At 37.1% G+C, this 22950-nt stretch overlaps 1 protein-coding gene and 1 long non-coding RNA gene across 7 annotated transcripts in view; one reads left to right on the top strand and one right to left on the bottom strand.

Annotated features, from left to right (window-relative positions):
* The window catches only part of LOC141378225 (uncharacterized), a 41997-nt gene extending 20913 nt beyond the window's left edge, over positions 1 to 21084 (bottom strand). The window contains exons 1-2 of one of the 3 annotated variants that reach the window (XR_012392192.1): positions 20860 to 21084; positions 20246 to 20324 (exon numbers count right to left, since the gene is read on the bottom strand). This is a non-coding gene — a long non-coding RNA (uncharacterized lncRNA). Of the gene's footprint in view, positions 1 to 18365; positions 20325 to 20401; positions 20545 to 20859 lie in introns of those variants that run through there. The other 2 variants (XR_012392191.1, XR_012392189.1) reach the window with 2 other exon arrangements.
* Positions 18294 to 22950, top strand: part of dgat1b (diacylglycerol O-acyltransferase 1b) — a 52290-nt gene continuing 47633 nt past the window's right edge. For 2 of the 4 annotated variants that reach the window (XM_021466677.2, XM_073924873.1), the window contains exon 1: positions 18294 to 18755. In XM_021466677.2, the coding sequence (XP_021322352.1) occupies positions 18732 to 18755 (24 nt within the window). In that variant the 5' untranslated portion in view covers positions 18294 to 18731. 4 annotated transcript variants of the gene reach the window in all.

Here is a 22950-nt window from a genome sequence, read left to right as displayed (position 1 = left end):
TGAAGCAGCAGGTCTTTAACGTGCCACTTGAACTGATGGTCATTGGCACTGATTATCCCATCATGATCTGAAGACACTCATGTGATGACGGAGGGTGATTTTGGGTAAGTGAGTGTCACTGCTGATTATAATCCTGCGCTAAAGACCGGTGGCGTGTAAAAGAGTCAAAGCGGCGTCCCTCTCCCAGACCTGTCATTTTGATAATGAGATGAGAGCGGTGGGCGTCGTGAAGCACAATTCCAAGGAAAGGATATTCGCATATTCTTTGACCTTGGCTGCAAGCACCGTAATGCATTCTGAGGAGAGAGTGCATTTTTCACTTAAAACAATAACGTGATTCCATGTCACGCATCCTGAATGTCATTCGGCGTAATAATTCACTTTCACACCAAAAGATCTTGGCGCCCTTGATAGCGTGACTGATGGGTGTCAGTGTGAGTTTCCATGTTAGATGTAACTGAGTATTTAATCATAAAGGTTTCAGCTAGCAGGGACAGGTTTAAGCAGCGCTAAAAAGAGACCTTATATTAAAAATCCCAAATGGTATCAAATAGCATAAAGTGTGTCTAGAAAATACACACTTCACCATTACACTACCATCAAAATGTAAAGTAGAATAGAAACTTGCTTTTATATTGTTTATAAATTCTGATGCTACCATTTGAATGTCCTAGCAGAAATCGAGACTAATCAACCATTAGAAATCTACAATTGTCCAGGTTTGCCCTTCATTGGATTGTCTTGACCATATTTGCCTGTCTAAATGTACTGAATTGATTGGCTGATAAAATATAGTGTTAATGAGCAGCAGAACCAGTAAATATAAATGAAAGTAACAGAGTAATTGCTGTTCTTTTGATCTTTTGAAACTTCCTTGTTCGTTCGTTCATCCATTTTCCTTCGGCTTAGTCTTAGATTGCCACAGCGAAATGAATCAACTATACCAGCATATGTTTTACGCAGCGGATGCCATTTAAGCTGCAACCCATTAATGGGAAACACAGATACACACACATTTACACAGACACTCATACACTACGGAGAATTTAGCCTACCCAATTCACCTATAATACATTAATATCTGGGGTCACCACAGTGGAATGAACCGCCTAATAATAATAATAATAATAATATGCAGTATGGTTTTCAGAAACATAGGCTACTTAAAACAAAAAAAATGGATCAGCACAGCACTGAAGTAAAGATGCAAAATATTTTGTGCTATCAACGGCAGAATAAACTACATATAAAATTATAAAATATACTAATTAAATATACAAAATATAAAATACAGTAAATATGTTGCTTTAAAGGATCACGAAACATCACAAGACTTTTTTTTTACATTTGTATGTCCCACGTTGCTAAAACACTATATTTAGCTAACAAGTGAAATTTGGTTGCTTTTGCGTTGTTTAGAAAAAATCTGTTCTTCCGGTTTAAAATGAAATGTTGAAGCTACATCACGGATCATTGTGTAAATTCTAGCGTAGAGACTGAATGTCTGTACCAGCCGGTACAAAGTGATTTTATTAAGTTTTCAGCAGATCTGTTCCTTGATTCATGAGAAAGACTTGGTTTGAACCAATCAGCACGCTTTATTTTGAACGAGATGCAACTTCATTAATATGCATGATATAGCTTCGAAGACTCTTTTTACCTGTTTCAATGTTCAGAGAGATGCCATGTTGTGTTGCCAACTGTAATTCAAACAAGTAGTAGAATAATTGTTCGGAGACATGGGTCATCAGTGTTGTATTTATAAATGTGCCACAACAAAGGGTTTGTTTCATTTCGCCATGATGAGAGCACAGCTCGTGTGTGGACCCAGGCAGCTGCATTTCAGTGGTCTGCTAACACGTGACTAAACCGTGTTTGTTTAAAAGCTTTTCGAATCTGGAATGGTGAAATCTGGGTTTACCACTTGTCTTTTTTTTTTTTTTAAAAGTTGCGTTTCCAGTTTGTGTTGATTGTCCTGTCTCTACGGATTTGGTAAATGTGTTATCAATGTTCATTGTTTATGTTTATTCAGATGGCAAAGTTAGTCAGTATTGTCATCAGTACTCTTTTCATGCAAACCCTTACCCACTTTCGCTGTTGGACACTCTCACCTAAACAAAGCTGGACTCACCCACTTCCCTGATTTATTTCAAACTAGAGGTGTGAAGGGTTTAACTTGTATTTGTAGCCTGATGAGGATAGAAGACTAGATAGTGTATGTTGCAGTAGTTTCAACCCAAATTTGGGTAAAATATAGACAAACCCAAATGCTGGGCTAAAAATATAATTTAAAATGTAACCCGTAACATTTCAGCCAAGCATTTTTAGATTGTTTATTTTTGTTTTTGTCTTTTAACAAAAGACAGTACAGTGAAACTGAAACAAAGAAACTTTCAAATTGCTGTGAATAATCGGACTTGAACAGAGGGAGAGTGTGAAGGTACAGAGGAAAAGTGCAGAGAGGATTTGATGGAATCTGTAGGGGGTTCAGTATCTGTGTGTGTGTGTATCTTTGAGGGAGGGAGAGCGAGAGGATGTGCACCTCTAGAGGTACAGTTTTCTACTTTGATCTGTTCACTTGGCCCACATTATGAGGTGGAGAAAGAGGTTAAAGCTTTGTTTGTGCTGTTTTTTTCTTCAAGATAAACAAACGCAAACTGACTGCTTCCAAAGTCTCTGCAGATCCCTTTTACTTTAAACGTGCGTGTGCATGTGTGTGTGTGTGTGTGCTTGTGAATGTAATTTATATAGAATTAGGCAAGCATGTAATCACTAAGGAGACATACCTTATTTATCACCAACAATAAAACCCTCCCCGTCCTCCACCCCTCTGCCAAAAACAAAGCACTCCCTCCGGAAGCTAAAGAACAATAGGACCGCCTTTCATGTATACCAGCATATGTGTGTGAACCCCGGGATAGTTTCATAGTATACAGTAACTCCCACGTGAGAGAGGAGGAGATATTGATTGTTCTGAACTGCAGAAATTTTCTCGCTTGTATCTTTCATCGCTCGCTCCCTCTCTCTCTCTTTCTCTCTCTCAGCCTATTGTTGACCTTGTAAAAACACTTTTTCCCTAGGCTGGAAATGAGATGTCCAAATTCAATCTGGGTGCTGACAGGCAGTGTTTGGATATAACAGAGTAGGATGGAGGCAGGCAGGCCAAGGCATTGTTGCATCACAATGGCTTTACAGGTTTTTTAGTGCACTGTGGGGGAGATGCGATGCCACTCTAAACATTGCCATCTGGTGGAGACCACAGTGATATTCTTTCATGTTAACACCCCCAAACACTTCTGGATTCTTAAAGCATTGCTGGTCATAAAGAGGTTTACCTGTCACTTTAAATTACATTTATAGTTCCAGTCCTTGAATTTAACTAGCCAAAATACTCTCAGAGACTGCTTCTGTTTTAATCCCTATGTCTTTCTCTGCATACATATATATTTAAGATTGTGCATTTAAGGTCCATTCGCAATTATTGTTGTTGCTCTCTAGTGGAATGCATTCATGCAGGAAAAGGTTGCTTATGCAAATCTTGCATAAGGAAGACTCTTTTCATGCTGATCAAAAGAATACTGCTTGGTTTGAAAGTTTTTACTAATTAAATGCTCTTTCTGGTGTCATTTATAAAATATATATATGCGGCCAGGAAAAACATTTTTTTTTCTTATTAATTTTTTTCTGTGCAAATCTTGAATGAGCAAATTGTGAAAAATTTGAGAAATGAGATGGGAGGACAGGTGCAATTTCTGTGCTAAATTAACTTAAAATTAATAGCTAATTACATATTTTATTATGCAATATTAGTGCTGAAATTAATCTAATTATATTATATTATTGTCATGGTCGTGGTGGGGAAAAGGAGCGAGGACTCAAGTGCAAAGAAACAATGGGTATTTATTAATAATAAAATAAAAATAAAAGGCAAAACAAAACTACCCCGAGGGGGAAAACATTAACAAAACACACAAACTTAGCTGGGCTGACAAGAAGGCAAGACTGGAGCAGGAACACGGGGAGTGTAGACAACGAACTGGCAAAGGACTGAAAACATGAGGGGGATTATAAAGCAAAAAGTAAATTGACACACAGGTGAACACAATTAACTAATAATGGGTTAACAAGGAGGGTGGGACTAGACAATAGACGGGAGAGCGCATGACACAGAGAGACAATACAAGCCATGTGCTCACATAACACAACACTGAAGCACACGACAAAAGCACGTGACCACAATGTAAACACCGAGCCACGTGCTTTGACAAAAGACGCAAGACACGAGCACACGATGAATGAAAGCACTCACCGTGCGCTCACACACGCAGCGTGCATGCTTCATCCCAGCGCCGACCAAAACCGAAACCAACAAGACTGAGACGCTGGGAATGAAACACCACGCTGCTGATAGACGAAAACACAAACACGAGTACAAGAGCGCACGCGTCTGAGTGACGCAGAGCGCGCGGCCCCATCAAGCAGGAGCGCTCACATTCTGTGTACACCCACGACGGTGCGCGCACACACAGAGACAGAAACAGGACCAGACATGGGTAGTGTCCGAGTTCTGCCACCAAAACAAGAATTTACAAGACCAGAGTGGCAGAACCATGACAATTATATTATATTATATTATATTATATTATATTATATTATATTATATTATATTATATTATATAATTATAATAATATGATTATATTATCAGCGGGCCAATCGGAAATAATAAATAACACCTATTTATTGTAGTCTATTTATTTTACATGTGTTGTGTTTAAAAATAATTAAAACAAAAATATTTATTTACCTGAATCGCCGATCCTGTCTTCTTCTACTTCCCTAAACAACAACAAACAATACTACAATATTATTTTACATTATATTATATTGTATTATGTATTATATCATACTATTGTAAATGTTGCTAACAGGGGAACAAAAGAGTACTGCTACTATCTTCCCCACTGCAGTCAATGTATGCAAAAGTTCCTCATGCTGATTTTGCTTGTTCAGTTTGGTCACATGTACATACTTCACCAGCCGAATACTACTTGTTTTAAAAGTGATTTCTAGTAGTCATTTTCACACTTACAAGTCATTTCCACACTATTGATATAGCATCTGAAAATCAGCCTTCCATCACTATAACCTACCACCGGCTTGCAAGTTGCAACCATGGAGACATTTGTGAGAGATGATTCAGAACAGTTTTTTTGGGAACTGCGTAATATAATTGCATCTGCTGCAGCCATGGTACAGCAACAAACATGGTACAGCCATGATACTGCAGCCATGGTATAGCAACAAACTTCCTTGATTATTATGACTTCAAGACTTTGGCTGTTTCTCAATATGGGTTCTTCAGCGGTCTTGCGTCCTCGTGTTCTCGTGCAACGTCATCATCAGCTGCTTAAGTTCAGTTCCAATATTCAAGACCGCAAGTACGGAGGACGCGTGAAACTTCCCGGATGTGTTCTTGATATCGAGGACACACTGATGCAGACCTGAGCACCGAAGTCATTGCAACTAGAGGTGGGAAGCGCAGCATTTTATTTAGATTTATTATTAAATTTCAGAGATTTAACTTCTTTACCTCAGGAGTTTCCCTAAATGAAACGGTGAAAGTAAACATTACCATGGACATCTTAATAAAAGAATAAACACATTAAGGGTGTTTGTTTGCTAAAATTCGTATTACAATTTGTTTTATTTATATTGTGCAGAGTATATTTATAATGTTTTTATGCAAAGTATATATTTTGAAGAGGGGGAAAACAATAAATTGTTGTATGAGTGCTGTAATGTTTAAATAATTTCCATTTAAAACATGTGAAGGTCACGTGATCATCAGGAAGAACGCAGCATCCCATTTCTCAAAGGACGCGTGCTCTGCCCTTGCGGTCTCCTGAGTTCGTTTTTCCAAGGACACCTGGCAAGACCGGTCTCCACAAGAACGCAAGTCCGTTCTCAGCGTTCTTGGAATTGAGAAACAGCCATTCACTTAGTGGATGCTTGACTGAAAGAAGTGTATTTGGTGTGCTGTCCCAGGGAAATGCTCTGAGCTTGGAAAGATTTTCAAGCTTGGCGCGCTCCTCTTAATCGAGAACTCAAGCCTGGTTCTGCGAAAACTCCCCCATTCTTTTCAACCGAAGGCAAAGTGGAGACTAGTTGTTGGAGAGATACTGAGAAGTCAAGGATGGTTGAGGTTGTTTGATTTGGTTATTTATCAGGATTTTTATTTCAAATTGGATTGATTGCTGATTGGATGTTAGATTGCTAATGAAAGGCCAGACGTTTCATACACTTGTGCTTCTTTCAAAATTTGTTTATAAACATCAGGTTATGAGAGTAGTTCCGAGATGCTAATGGTCTAATCCGATCCAATGATCTATGCTAAGCTAAGCTAAGTCTGAAGATCAGCTAAATGGTATGAATATAATAAAACTAAACTGTTTAGGAGAGTTGTGAAATGAGCATATTTCCATAAAAATACAAATGTGGAGTGTTCCTTTAAGTGAACTTTGTTTTAGAGAACTGCGTATATAAACATTAGATATTACGATCCAGCAGTGTGTGCAGTTACCATTTTTACCAGCAGGTGCTAATGAAGCCAGCCAGACTCTGACCTTTGGTTGAACACATCCTAAATTCATCTTTATGGTGTCATTGTTTTTTTGAACAAAACCGTATCATTTTACTCTCTGTCTCTTCCATTCTCTGTATGTACCCCACTGGACTAGGCAGATCTGTATGGCTTCTCCGAGCTTTGAATGATTCTGTCTGAATCAGTCGTGCTCAGCTGTGTAATCCTTCTCTCCGTTGAGCAATGCATCTTTATCTCGCTCCTCCAGTGTGTGTGTGTGTGTGTGTGTGTGTGTGTGTGTGTGTGTGTGTGTGTGTGTGTGTGTGTGTGTGTGTTTGTGTGTGTGTGTGTGTGTGTGTGTGAGGGTGTTGCTCCTGCAGCATCTGTCAGCATGTGCTAGCCTTTCCGCTGAACAGAGCACTTTGAGCTGCCTTTGTAAGACAATATGCAGCCATAGCCAAGGCATATGCATTATAGATTACCTCTCATAAATAGACAGACAGAAAGAGAGGTGGCAAAGAAATATATTGTTGAAGAGTTCATAAAATCTTACATCTTTCTCTTAATTTGCATTAGACATTAAAGTTGCACAAATGACAGACGAATGGAATCTGTCTGAAATAATGAGCTGATTATGACATTTTCATTTAAAATGAATTAATTACTGTATATCTAACGGGTAATTTGAGAGACCGCAGATTTCATAAGTTGTATATATGAAAACAAGGAAGGATTCGCGATTGAATGTGGATATGAAGACTCGGTAAGCTCATTTCCCCCGACTTAACCTCAATAACTCAGAATTTTAACTGGGGCAACAGATTGTCAGAGTACGATTTTCTGTTCAATGTCAAAAAATCTTGACAGATGTGCATGATGACACAGAAGAAGATGCTTTTGTTTTTTTTATCTTTTTTATTCATTTATTTAGGTGGGACCAGAGAGCAGGAAATGATGAAGTGAAACTGTATTTAAATGATGATGGCCCAGGATTAACAATAGAGAATTTACAATCTTTTGTTTATTTTAACTAATATTTTGAGGTTGTCATGTTTAATTTATAGGACGAGAGAGCAAACCATGAGGAGCAGAGAAATTAAAAGGATCAGCATAGGACTTTAAGGGGGGAATCGAACTCAGGTCACAATGAACACCACAGTGCCATGGGTCACTATACTAACCACTACACCATTTGCTCTGTGATTTAAACTGGATTTAAATGATTATGGTCCACAATCAAGAAAAGTGAATTTACAACGTATTTAAATGATGGTGGTCCAGGATCAACATTAGTGAATTTACACTGTATTTAAATGATGATGATGGTCCAATATCAACATTTAATTGATGATGGTCCAGGATCAACAATAGGGAATTTACACTGTAATAAAATGATGGTAGTCCAGGATCAACATTAGTGAATTTACACTGTATTTAAATGATGATGATGGTCCAGGATCAACATTTAATTGATGATGGTCCAGGATCAACAATAGGGAATTTACACTGTAATAAAATGATGGTGGTCCAGGATCAACAATAGTGAATTTACACTGCATTTAAATGATGATGATGGTCCAGGATCAACATTAGTGACTTTACACACTATTTAAATGATGATGATGGTCCAGGATCAACATTAGTGAATTTACACACTATTTAAATGATGATGGTCCAGGATCAACAATTGTTAATTTACACTGTAATTAATTGATGGTGATCCAGGATCAACAATAGTGTATTAATACTGTATTTATATGATGATGATGGTCCAAGATCAACAATAGTGAATCTACATTGTATTTATATGATGATGATGGTCCAGGATCAACAATAGTGAATTTACACTGTATTTAAATGATGATCGTCTAGGATCAACAATAGAGAATTTTCACTGCTTCGTTTATCTTAACTAATATTTTGAAGTTGTCATGTTTAATCTATAGGACAGTAGAGAGAGCAAAGCATGTGAAGTAGAGAGATTTAAAGGATAAGCATAGGACTTTAAGGTGGGATTCGACTCGGGTCACAATGAACACCACAGCGCAAAGGGTTATTACACTAACCACTACACCATTGGATCTGCGTTTTGACACTGTATTTAAATGATGATGATGGTCCAGGATCAACAACAGTGAATTTACACTGTATTTAATTGATGATGATGGTCCAGGATTAACATTATTGAATTTACACTGTGTTTAATCAATGATGGTCCAGGATCAACAAAAGTGAATTTACACACTATTTAAATGATGATGATGGTCCAGGATCAACAATAGTGAATTTACACTGTATTTAGATGATGATGACCTAAGATCAATATTAGTGAATTTACAATGTGTTTAAATGATAAATGGTCTTTTATTTTAACTAATATTTTGAGGTAGTAAGGTTTAATTTATAGGACAGTAGAGAAAGCAAGGCATGAGAAGCAGAAAGATTTGAAGGATCAGCATTCAACTTTAAGGTAGGAATCGAACCCAGGTCACAATGAACATCACAGTGCCATGAATTTAAATGATGATAATGGTCCAGGATCAACAATAATGAATTTACACTGTATTTAAATGATGATGGTGCAGGATCAACAATAGTGAGTTTACACTGTATGTAAATGATGATGGTCCAGGATTAACAATAGTGAATTTACACTGTATTTAAATGATGATGATGGTCCAGGATCAACATTAGTGAGTTTACGTTGTATTTAAATGATGATGGTCCAGGATCAACATTAGAGAATTTAAGCTTATTTAAATGATGATGGTCCAGGATCAACATTAGTGACTTTACACTGTATTTAAATGATGATGGTCCAGGATCAACAATAGTGAGTTTACACTGTATTTAAATGATGATGGTCCAGGATTAACAATAGTGAATTTACACTGAATTTAAATGATGATGATGGTCCAGGATCAACAATAATGAATTTACACTGTATTTAAATGATGATGGTCCAGGATTAACAATAGTGAATTTACACTATATTTAAATGATGACGATGGTCCAGGATCAACAATAGTGAATTTACACTGAATTTAAATGATGATGATGGTCCAGGATCAACAATAATGAATTTACACTGCATTTAATCGATGATGGTCCAGGATCAACAACAGTGAATTTACACTGTATTTAAATGATGATGGTGCAGGATCAACAATAGAGAACTTGCATTGTTTTATTTTTTTAGCTAATATTTTGAGGATGTCACAATTAATTTTTAGGACAGCAGAGAGAGCAAAGCATGAGGAGCAGAGAGATTGGAATGATCAGCATAGGACTTCAATGTGGGAACTGACCTCGGGTCGCAATGGGTGAACACACTAACCACTGCACCATTGGCTCTGTGATTTACAATATATTTAAATGATGATAATGGGTCAGGATCAACAATAGTGGAATTACACTGTATTTAAATGATGATGATGGTCCAGGATTAACAACAGTGAACTTACACTATATTTAAATGATGATGGTGGTCCAGGATCTACATTATTGATATTACACTGCGTTTAATCAATGATGGTCCAGGATCAACAAAAGTGAATTTACACACTATTTAAATGATGATGATGGTCCACAATCAACAATAGTATTTACACTGTATGTAAATGATGATGGTCCAGGATCAACAAAAGTTAATTTAAGCTGTATTTAAATCATGTTGGTCCTGGATCAACATTAGTAAATTTACACTGTGTTTAAATTATTTTTAACTAATATTTTGAGGTAGTAAGGTTTAATTTTTAGGACAGTAGAGAAAGCAAAGCATGAGATTTGAAGGATCAGCAAATAACTTTAAGGTGGGAATCGAACTCGGGTCACAATGAACACCACAGTTCCATGGGTCATTACACTAACCACACTATTGGCTCTGTGATTTACATTGTATTTAAATTATTATGGTACAGGATCAACATTAGTGAATTTACACTGTATTTAAATGATGATGATGTTCCATGGTCGACATTAGTGAATTTAGACTGCATTTAATCGATGATGGCCCAGGATCAACTCTAGTGAATTTACTCTGTATTTAAATGATGATAATGGTCCAGGATCAACATCAGTGAATTTACATTGTATTGAAGTGATGATGGTCCAATATTAACAATAGAGATTTTACACTGTTTGATATATTTTAACTAATATTTTGATGTAATCATGTTTTATTTATAGAACAGTAAAGAGAGCAAAGCATGAGGAGCAGGAAGATTAGAAGGATCAGCATAAGACTTCAAGGTTGTAATCGAACTCAGGTCACAACGAACACCATAGTGCCATATGTCAACACACTAACCACTACACCATTGGCTCTGTTAATTCACACTGTATTTAAATGGTGATGGTCCAGGATCAACATTAGTGAATTTACACACTGTTTAAATGATGATAATGGTCCATGAGCAAATAGGTTATGGTTTCATAGTGTTATCTTGCAATTAGTTTTTATTTCACATGACTTTTCAGAGCTCAAAAATAAGGATTTACCAAATTTATCTCTGACCACACCAAATTTTTAAATCAAACCAAGCTGTATACTATACATTTTATTTAACAAAACATTTCTTAAAAATAAATAAAAGCAATTGACTTCTAAAAAATAATTATTGTCATGTATCAAAAATATGCACAGTAATCTGTCCTGGCTGAAGGTCTCTCGGATCACCAGTTAACTGCACATAAATGGAGAGTTGATCTCCCATTAAAGCAATATTGTAAAAAAAAAAAAGACTTCACGAAAGGAAACGGGAGCGCACACGCGTTTTTAAGCAGTCGCGTACACACATTTTAAGAAGTTGCACGCATCACATCAGCTCAGGGCTGGAGTGGGACTCTTTTTCAGCCCTGGAGTTTCAAGCCTTAGACCGGCCCACCTCAGTTCACCACTGACTATATTAAAATAAGGTCATTTCCAATTCAGTTTCTAATTACACTATCACTTCTTTTTTTGAGAAAACAGCTGTTTTAGAACTTCAAATGTTTAACAACCCTTAAAGTATTATATATCTTAACAATAAAAATGAAAAAATAAAAATAAAATGTTACCCAAAAAGGACCGAACCCAGGTTGGCCACATCATAACCCAACATGCTAACCACTGTACCACAACAGCTGTACATTGAATGGTGACTTATCTAGTTATATCATCATTAACCTGCAGGCTGCATCTTGCTCACGAGGCTACTAGAAAATATATAAAAAGAGCTGAGCTGCGGTAAAATAATGAATAAGGAGGCTGTGGTCAAGTAAATAAATAAATTATTTTTAAAAAGTGAGACTGCTGAGAGCAACAGATTCTGGAGCTAGGGACACCGGCCCTCACGGCCAAAAAAACAGACCGGCCCACCGGGAATTCTCCTGGTCCTCCCGATTAGCCAATCCGGGCCTGTATCAGCTGTTAGCACGAGTGATCATCATCCTCTCATTCGGTATTCACTTGCTTTCTTCTGGGTTGGCGGGTGTTAATGTAAAGCCCTGTATATGTATATACATGTATATACACACGAGTGGCAAGCAGAGGACTACAGTTTGACAAATATTGCAGCTGTTGGACAACACAATGTACTTTTGAGGCAAGAATGTAGTTGTTTTGTAGCAGCGCAAAGACGTTTGACATTGTCCATCCACAAGATGGCATTTCATGTTGTTCAGCCTTATAATCTTAAAATGTCAGCAAAATCATCTGTTTTGTCATCACTTTAGATATTACGCTAAAGAATCATTCAAATACTAGCTCTAAAATGACATTTGTGAAGTAGTTCAGCTGTTTCTGACATCAGCTGCAAATGCGAATAAATGGCAGAAAAAAAGTAGTTTCTCGCACAAAAGGGTTTTTAGACTCTCCGTGTTTGATTTTCTTCTTTATATACACGATTATGCCATAAAACTTTGATATAAATGCAATATCACACTCATAGCAGTGCAATATGGCCGTATATCCTCACTAGTGGGACTCTAAGGCACACCTGCCACTAGTGTCAATATACAGCCCTATCGCACTGCTACTCGTGTGTTATTGCTCATATATACAGTATACATTATATATTTAAACAGATTTAATTTAATTCCTAGAATGATAAAAAAAACATTAAGTAACTGATTAAATATGAAATTCTCTAATCTTAAGCTCTAAAGAAAACAAATAAGCTGTAATTACCAGCATGAAAAAAGATTCTGTGGGTCAGCATTTTCTCATACTCTGGAAGTTAAGTGGCGCTGAGGGCCTCAGGTGGAAAGAGCCGATCCACAGGTGTGTTGTAGTTGAATAAACAGAATGCGTATTACTATTCATGAGGCAACATGCAAGCTTTCTCTGCCTAGAGACCTGTCCATCTCATCTCCTCTGAACAAAACACAAACTGTGACAACGCAATTATCAGTTTTTAATTAAACAAACATCAACAGAGCATACACCGTGAGCGCTGAAGAAAGACAAAGTATGCCTGAGAGAGTTTGTGTATGAATGTGTGTGTGCGTATGTTTTCACAACCAGACACTTGGGTTGGAATGAGCTCAGAAAGACAAAACATTCTCCCGTGATTCAAACTGAGGGACAGTTCACATAAACATGAAAAAATATGTTTTTTGAAAGTCATTGGAGCCTAATGCCATTTTTAATCTAACTTCCATTTTACGATGCCCTATTTTTTATTTTTTTTAACACTTTGAGTCTGCTGTCAAAAGTAAGATTTCACATTTCAAATGTGTATAGGTGACCATTGTCAATAGTTGTACATAACCATTCTATTGCTCAGTCAGAGATCTATAAGTACGAGTGAAGTGTTAATTTCACTCTCAAAGTGTGAAAATTAACACTAATTAAGTGTTTATAGGTCCACACTAAATAGAGTAAAATTTACAACTGAAATTGAGTTTTATTTTTACACTTGCATAGCGTTAAAAAAACACTGCTACTGCTAACGCTGTTTTTCACTCCCCCTACATATTTGTACGGAGTAAATATGCTAAAACTACAAACTCAGTGTTAATAGCTTAACACTAAGAGTGTCCTTCTTAACAATAACAGTGTTCATTAGTCTTCATAAAAATCTAGGTTTATATTTAAATGTATTATTAGGCATTTAAATTGTTTACTAAAACAATTGATCCTGGACCATCATCATCATTTAAATACAGTGTAAATTCACTATTGTTAATCCTGGACCATCATCATTTAAATTGTAAACTGTATTGCATTATGGGAAAGTGTGCATTGATCATTTAAAAAAGGTTTTGAGAATGTAGCATTGACTGAGCTAATGTTAAATGGTAATTCTTCTGGCCATTCTGCAGTTGCCTGGACCGTACTAAAGTTCAATTGTCCCCCCTTGCCACCTTCTCGGTTGGTTTGTGACACTGTCTTTACCCCTTCTGAACCCCGGAATGCTTGCATCATTGAGCTGCTGTTGAGTATACGGCAGTCGCTAGGTGTCGGACACAAATGCAAAGCACCAATATGGAAAGACGTACGCACATCACGGTCATTCTGCTTTTACTGAATCTTTTGGTTTTGGATATGCAGAAAGCAATTTACGTCCATCTGCCACAAAAATATAATAATTTAGCACATAATGTGATGTCTGCAGAAGCTTTTTTTGGAGGAGAAAAAGTCAGTCCCGCTTGTCACCAAGGTACAATACGTGACACACATACAAACACACAAGAATGAACGTTATGAAAACAATAGTTTGTTGTACAGTTGGCGGTTCACTTCCGTTATTTGGTACGATTGCATTCTTTCTAGAAGTGAATCGGACTAGCGTTCGCATGAACTGTACCCCAGACCACCTCTTTCAGACGGACTCAGTTACAGTTCACTATTGTGCACCCCAGTTCAGAAGACACATTCGAACTAGCTAAATGTACCGTACTCTGACGTCAAATGAACCCAGGTGCGGACCAAAAGTGCTAGTGTGAAAGGAGGGTCACACACCAGAAGCGCCGCTCAGCGCTGTGCCGCCTAGTGCTATGCAGTGCCATGCATTTCAGAACTCTAAACATAGGTTTCTACCAGGGTACACACACTGGTGCCGCAAGTCGGTGGCTGTCTGCGGCACCCAGCCATAACTCAGGTCACGGTTCATATTTCTGTCGCACCACAGAGTGCCATCTGAATAGTTTCATTTTAAATATCATGCGAATGTGCGCCTCTGGTGTGCAATACTTTCAACTGTCATGTGCGTGCCGTGTCGCGGCCCTTATGTTACCATTCATGTCAACAGTAAAAAATGGTCTGTGATATATAGAATGCTAAACTAAAGTTAAACCGTCTATTATGTCAACTCACTTTAATAACACATACTCTGAGAATTTATCTTAATTAGCATTGTAATTTTGTAACTACTGTATTGTTTTTATGGTTTGTTTTATGGAATGTCTGCAGCAATATGGTGATGCTCATAACAAATTTCCTCTCAAGGGCAATGATGTTTACTACTACTACTACCCATAGGTTAAAAAAACATTTAAAGAAAACATCTGAAACAACGCTAATAATTATATTTCTCATAAATCAAACCAAGAACTGCGCAATAACATTTTTCTCTGAGCGCATCTGAACCCAGCCATCATTCATCTTTTCTGGGCAGCATAATGACTTGTTAATCTCATAATTTGTCCTTTGTCATTCAGTGATGTCACTGTGGCAGACATTACTTTAAAGAATCCACCTGAGTGTGAAATGATGCGTGCGAGTGAGCAAGCATGAGGAAGACAGAGACGTATAGAGAATGACAGCGATATCGGGAGTCAAGTCCTTGACTGAACTGCAAAAGTGCTGACACGCGTGCCACCCCTGAAGTGTCTATCAGTCTGCCTGGATCGCAACTGAGATAAACTAGCTTTCGGTCCCTAATGACTGAGTAAATGTGGCATCCCTGTGATAAAACATGACGTGCCACTGCGCCACACAGTAGTGAGTGATTTCAGCCTCACAACTTCATTACAAAACCAAGGACACGCTCGCAGACGGGCACATACCTCCTCACCTCAGGCCCGCGCAACCAAACGCCAATGCCAGCTTGTTCTGACAGCCCTGACAGAAGAGAGGGTCACAAGTCATGCGGCCAGGCATAAAATACAATCAACCTGTCACGGAAATGTGTAGAATTAATCTTTCTCGGGCCTTTATTTCATCCAGAGGCTTGCAGCCAAGTGAAACAAGCGGCAGTATCTTTACTAAGGGAACAAACGCAGTCAAAGGAAATCTAACGTCACTTTTTGAGCATGAATTTAAGTACATCAATGCTACTGACATGGAAGGATCAATTATTAATTAAACACCTTTTTCCCCTTTAAATTTTAGATGGAGCGGAATCAAAAAATAACCGGCTTTCACACACCAACCATTGGATGGTGGCACGCAATGCAACAGTTTTCGCTGCACTGCTTTGGACACAGCATCCAAAATGTCTTTCTCAGGTTCATGCTTGCACTCCGTTTTGCTGCAGAATGTTTTCTTGTAGTTTACTTTGCAACTTTGATAAGAGGGAAGGTGAAATGTTCTGCCTCGATGAGCACTGAGCATCTTAGTGAAGCTGTTTGAAGTCAGAAACTTCAGACGACAGATAACGCCTGCCTGCACACTGCACATTTCCCAGCTTATATGCACCTGTTTTGGTGACTGCTAGTATAAACTGGGAATTAAATATTTTGAAATCACATCAAATCCTTAACTTCGTCTGAAGAAGAAAGTTACTGTGGTTTTCAGTATACCAAAGGTATATATCATTAAACTGGTAATAACTAACCCTTATAAAAAAAGCTGTATTCTAAGTTTCAATATCCCCATTCTTTTTAAACCTGGAAGATTTTATTTAAAATATTTTATTTGTATTATTATTTCATATGGGGTCACAGTGGGTAGCAAAAATGCCTCACAGCAAGAAGGTTGATGGTTCAAGTCCTAGCTGGGTCAGTTGGCATTTCTGTGTAGCTTGCATGTTCTCCCCATGTTCGCAGGGGTTTCCTCCAGGTGCTCCCATTTCCCCCACATTCCAAAGATATGGTATAGGTGAATTGAATAAGCTAAATTGGCTTTAGTGTGTGTGTGTGTGTGTGTGTGTGTGTGTGTGTGTGTGTGTGTGTGTGTGTGTGTGTTTGTGTGTGTGTGTGTGTGTTTGTGTGTGTGTGTGTGTGTGTGAATGCAAGAATGTTTGGGTGTTTCCCAGTGTTGGGTTGCGGCTGGAAGGGCATCCGCTGCGTAAATATATGCTGGATAAGATGTCGGTTCATTCCACCCTGATTAATAAAGGGATTAAGCTGAAAATAAAATGATTGAATGATTGAATGAATGAATGAATGAATGAATGAATGAATTATGCCTTCTTATCTTATTTGAAACAATTAAATGCCAAACTGAATTCCAGTCTCACACAATGTCCTATCAGTCATAAAGCAATGCTGCAACAACATGCATCTTTTCTATAAAAATGTGAGTTTTAGTCCTCCTAACCATTGTCAATGAGTTATAATGGCTTCTGTTTTAGAAACATTGAAGCTGGAACAGCAACATAAAAACTTGACAATTTGGAAACTTTGGATAGACTCTTTTCACAAGACTGTTATGACAAGTTCAACTGTCATCTTTATCTTAAATCCTTGAAAGCTTTTTAATTTTTTTTTAACTGTATGTACATTTATGTGTAAAATATGTATATTTGCGTTAAATTACAAAAAATCCATTACCGCTGGTGTGTTTCTAATGCTGTGTCTATGGGAAGGACAGTACATTTTTATGTTATTCTGTCTTCTGGCTGTCATTATCAGTCTCATAGATTTTTTTTTTTCCTTTTTCTGAAAGTCTTGATAACACCATAATGGAATTTTTGTTTTATTATTTAACCAAATGGCAATGTCATTCATTCATTTTCCTTTCGCTTATTCTCTTCTTTCATTAGGGGTCGCGGAATGAACCACTAACTTATCCAGCATAATTTTTACACAGCTTATGCCCTTCCAGCTGCAACCTAGCACTGGGAAACACCCATACACTACTGACAATTTAGCTTAACCAATTAATGTATAGCGCATGTCTTTGGACTGAGGAGGAAACCCACACCAAAACACTCCACACAGAAACGCCAACTGACTTAGTCTGGGCTCAAACCAGCGACCTTCTTGCTGTGAGGTGACAGTGCTAACCACTGAGCCACCATGTTGCTGTTCAAATGGCATTGTAAAAAAAGTATTTGTAGTACTCTCCCATTCACTGTCTGTGCTCTAGATTAACCTAGCTATGATGACTTCTGCTACAGAGAAACCAAGAAATGTGGGTCCATTATGTGCTTATATCATAAATGAAGACCCTTAACTAAGAATGATTAACATCATTGAAACCTCTTTTCATTCACAAAAGGTGAAAAAAACTGCAAAAATCTTCTTAAGATTATAAAAGTGTTTTTGCACTATGAAAGAAATATATTATGTGAACGTTTTAGGGTTTAGTGAACCAAAATATGAAAGCCCTTGTGGTTCTTTCTTGCTGTGGACAGAACAAAATAATACATTTCATAAATCCAGTTGAACTGAATGGGATTATATCCATATGTTTCAGGCAGCACAGTAATTTATGAACGTATTCGTCATATTATTTATAAACGTCGTGTTTTAAAACAGACAGACGGTTTAGAGTTACACTATGTACTGACTCCTATTGGTTTAGGCGAGTCGTTTTACATGAAAGAATGAACGCGGAACTATATCCGGGGGAAAGTCGTAACCTTGCCCGATATTCGTGTTTTTAACAAGCGTGCTAAAGTCCACGCACATTCATTTGAGTCACCGCATTATTACAAATCTTGCGACACCCTAAGAACTTGCAAAACTGGGGCTTTTAGCAAAAGCTTGTTTTTCCGGTCGCTGAGCCAAATGAGACTCCTGCCTGGACTCGGTTTATTTAATTTGTTTGCTCAAGGCTTGCTGTAAATTTGCTGGAATCATGATTGACAAGGATGATTTCGGGCCCGTCACCCGAAATCGGCGGCGCGCGACCATCACGAGTACCAGGAGCGAGTCTGTGAAGCTGCGAAACGGCGCGAGCGCGGCAGCAGCAGCCGCTGACAGTGGTCTCAAAAGCGGACACAAGGCGCGGGAGTCTCTGGCGAAAAACTTGCAGCTCAACGAAGAAAACAAGAGAAAATGCGACCGCTACGACAGAATGAGGTGAGAGAGGTAGTCTACGCCGAGACGTCATGCTAAAACGCAGGTTGTTGTCGTTTTGGGGGCATTTATAGGAACGGTGACAAAGATAGATGGTCACTGCACAGGGGGAGGAAAAAGAGATTCACCAACGTGCGTACAGTAGCCTATGGCACAGCACAGCATAAGATGTTTTACACCAACACGAAAAGTATTTCATTGAGCAAAGCTGAAATAAGTAGTGTTTGTGAGAAATGTATCCATTCTTAAAAAAGAATATAAACAAACGCACATGTGGACATAGTTGACCAATCAACAAATTGACTGAAAAATAACTTACATTTTACATACTTACTACAAACATTTGGTTTATTGAAACGTTTAACAAATGTTAAAGCAAAAACTATGCCTGCAATATTTCAACTTATTTTTTCGCATATAGTATTTTTAATAAATGTAAAATGAAACTAAATTTAACATTTAGTGTTCCAATTTATAACATAAAATGACAAAAATAACAAAGGTTCTATGTTTTATTATCAATAACGCAATAGCCTACCAATGTTTTACTTTAGAGGAGTTAATCTTGATCAATAATGCAATAGAGTTATTCTTGATTTTTTAATCACAGTAGTCTAAATGATTTTGACCAGTTGGCTTTTTAATTTATGGTTAATAATGGTAAATAATTCATGGTAGTAGTAAATTAATTCTAAAGTAAAATAAAGTCATAAGCAGATCACAAAAAACAGCACTATGACTTATATTAGGGGTCACCAATCCTGGTCCTGAAGGGCCGATGTCCCTGCAGTGTTTAGCTTCAACTTGCCTCAACACACCTGCCTGGATGTTTCCAGTATACCTAGTAAGACCTTGATTAGCTTGTTCAGGTGTGTTTGATTAGGGTTGGAGCTAAAATCTGCAGGACACCGGCCTTCCAGGAACAAGTTTGGTGACCCCTGACTTATATTGTTATTCTTTTTTTTTTAATAAGAACAATTTTTTCAAATCCTGTTATCTGGAGCCACACATGCAGCAAACTACTGCGTAATTGACGTAGATGATATTATTGTTTTTACACAGTCACATTAAGGAACTGTACTTGTATCATAATGACAATTATTTAAGTGACTGGCATGCAAGCAATTCCAGTATGTGTGATTTGTTTTCCAGTTCGTTCATTCATTCGTTCATTCATTCATTCATTCATTCATTCATTTCATTCATTCATTCATTCATTCATTCACTTTCTTTTCGGCTTGGTCCCTTCATTAATCTGGGGTCGCCACACCAAAATGAACCGCCAATTTATCCAACATATGTTTTATGCAGTGGATGACCTTCCGGCTGCAACCCATCACTGGGGAACACCCATACTCTCTCAGTCACACACATACACTACGGACAATTTTAGCTTATCCAATTCACCTGTACCACATGTCTCTGGACTTGTGGTTGAAACCCACACAAATGCAAGAAGAACATGCAAACTCCACACAGAAATGCCAACTTACCCAGCCGAGGCTTGAATCCGTGACCTTCTTGCTGTGAAGCGACAGCACTACCTGCTGCACCACCACGTCATCCTGTTTTCTGTTAACATGAAAAATAATAATGATTAAAAATCTTTGTACCTTAAATGGCAAAATACAGTACAAAACCTACAGAACATTTTATTATTCAACTCATGTTTATTTCTATTGCGTTTTTACAATGTAGATTGTATCAAAGCAGCTTAAAATAGAAGTTCCAGTAAAGTGAAACTGTATCAGTCCAGTTTTCAGTTTAAGTTCAGTTTAGTTCCGTTCAGTATGGTTTAATTTTCACTGCTGAAAGTGCAAACACTGATAAGAAAATCTATCAATGCGCAGCTGCACAAGTCCAAAACCAATCAAGCCAGTGGCGGTTATCCCTCAGATACATAGTCGGTGCCAACTGGAAAACATTAGCTTTATTTTCATTACACAATGGTGGAAATAATCAAATCAGATTTCATCTACGGTATTTAAATCTAAATCCTGATCAGATCAAAAGTGCCCATGATGCACTTAAATAAGGACAGATTCACAGTTAATTTCAACAAATTTACTTTTATAAAACAACAATAGTGGAAATCTACATGCTATACCAATATAGCACATTATTAAGATCAGTCATCATTGCAGTTTTTTATTTCTTGTCCACTTTTTATTCTGTATTCAGTTGCCACAAGTTGCAGGAGTCGATGTTGAGTTCAGCGAGCAGCTTCAAAAACTACAGAGGGATCCTGAACTGGTGTGTGGTAATGCTGGTAAGTCTGAAACAGTCACATATGCTGATCCCCGCTGAACTGCAAGCTGTGACCTGCCAACTCATTCTTCTGGTTAAGTTGTGTCACAGATATCAGTGTAGGTTGTAAACATTCCCTTTCGCTCGGAGGCGCTGCCAAAGATTAGTAGTTATATTTTTCACTGCCACTTGCGTAAGACATTTACAGAGATAAAAAGGTTAGCAATTATGATATGGTTTAAAAGATGTCAACTTGTTACTCAGAGTCCATTGGTTGTTTTTTTATGAGAGTAGGGTTGGTTCAGTACCATACTACCAGAATGTAATTTCTCAGTATTGACACCATATCTATACTCTTAGTGACAAATAACCAAGCTTAGAAGTAACTGAATTGAAACCTGTTATTCTGTATGTTATATGCTTTATTTTGCTTTCTTAAGTATAAATAAAGTGTCAATTTTTTTATAATACAATAATAAATATAATAAAAATGTAACCAACGTACAGTAAATGGTAATTCTCAGTGCTCTATACAGAAAACTTTTTTTGTGTGCAAACGTGAAATCTAATCAAAGCATAACAATGAATTACATTTATTCCATTAGTTTTATTAAACTATAGGTGAATTGAATAGGCTAAATTGGATGTAGTGTATCTGTGTGAATGCAAGAGTGTATGGGTGTTTCCCAGTGTTGGGTTGCGGCTGGAAGGGCATCCACTATAAAACATATGCTGGATAAGTTGGCGGTTCATTCTGCTGTAGTGACCCCTAATTAACAACGGGACTAAGCTGAAAAGAAAATGAATTGATGAAAGCTTACAAACTATGGTTTCCATATTTGGTGACTGATTTTCAAAACAGTTGACATAGGAAGAGTTCATCAATTTTCAGTAAGGATATTCTCAGACCCATAAGGTTTCAATTTGTTACATGAATTTTAAATAGCAATGCACATGAAATATCATGAACGTCTGGTCTTGAAAGTTTGGTACTACACTCAAACAAAATCTGACTGTAAGCTCATTTTTGAGAAATCAACTTTAGGTAGAAAAAGACCAAACTTAAAAAGATACTTCATCCAATAACTGAATTATTTTTCATTTTTTTTTACCATTTTTGGGTGAACTGTCCCAATAAATCTATGCTCAAGTATTCAACAATTTAATTTGAAATAATGTATTGTGTTTTGTAAAATAGCACAAATTATGGATTTAAATGTGGAAAAGTACATACAGCATATATATAAACGTAATTTACCGCGGTTGTTAGGTGCTGGAAAAGCATAAAAATGCACCTTGAAAGTGCTTGAAAAGTGCTGGAATTTGAAGTTGGAAAAGGAGTAAGAACCCTGTTTTGATCTTCATTGATTTATTATGTTTTGTTATTATTTAATTTTTTTGTTTAAGCAATCAAAAGTTGTCTAACTAATGAAAATATTTTCCCAACTATTAATATTACAAAATAAGATTTTACAATTGAAATAACATTTGTGACATTTCTAACATAAAAAATTGCATATTTAGAAAAGCAAATTTTTTTTAGTAATGAAATATATCTGTTTTTTAATTTAATAGGTTTATTTTTATCATATTTTTATCAAGTGCACTCTACTGTACAACAGGCCTATATTTCCATAACTTACTCAAGTTAAACCAACCAAGAATTAAGGTTGCACCTTATTAAAACAATCTGACATTGCAATATTTTGTTTTACTGCAATATATACTGCAATATGAATTCACCAGATAGCTCTTTTTGGGAAGAAATCTTTCATTTAGATTGATTGACATATACACACAAGATACACTGTATTCATAATATACAACGATACACTCTTTACATATATAAACTCTATACATATACACACAAGATACACTGTATTCATATACAACGATACACTCTATACATATATAAACTCTATACATATACACACAAGATACACTGTATTCA

This window comes from Danio rerio, chromosome 16 (genome assembly GCF_049306965.1).
Source record: "Danio rerio strain Tuebingen ecotype United States chromosome 16, GRCz12tu, whole genome shotgun sequence".
Classification (NCBI taxonomy): Eukaryota; Metazoa; Chordata; class Actinopteri; order Cypriniformes; family Danionidae; genus Danio; species Danio rerio.
Note: the sequence above shows the minus strand (reverse complement) of the source record. Positions and strands in the feature narration are given on the sequence as shown.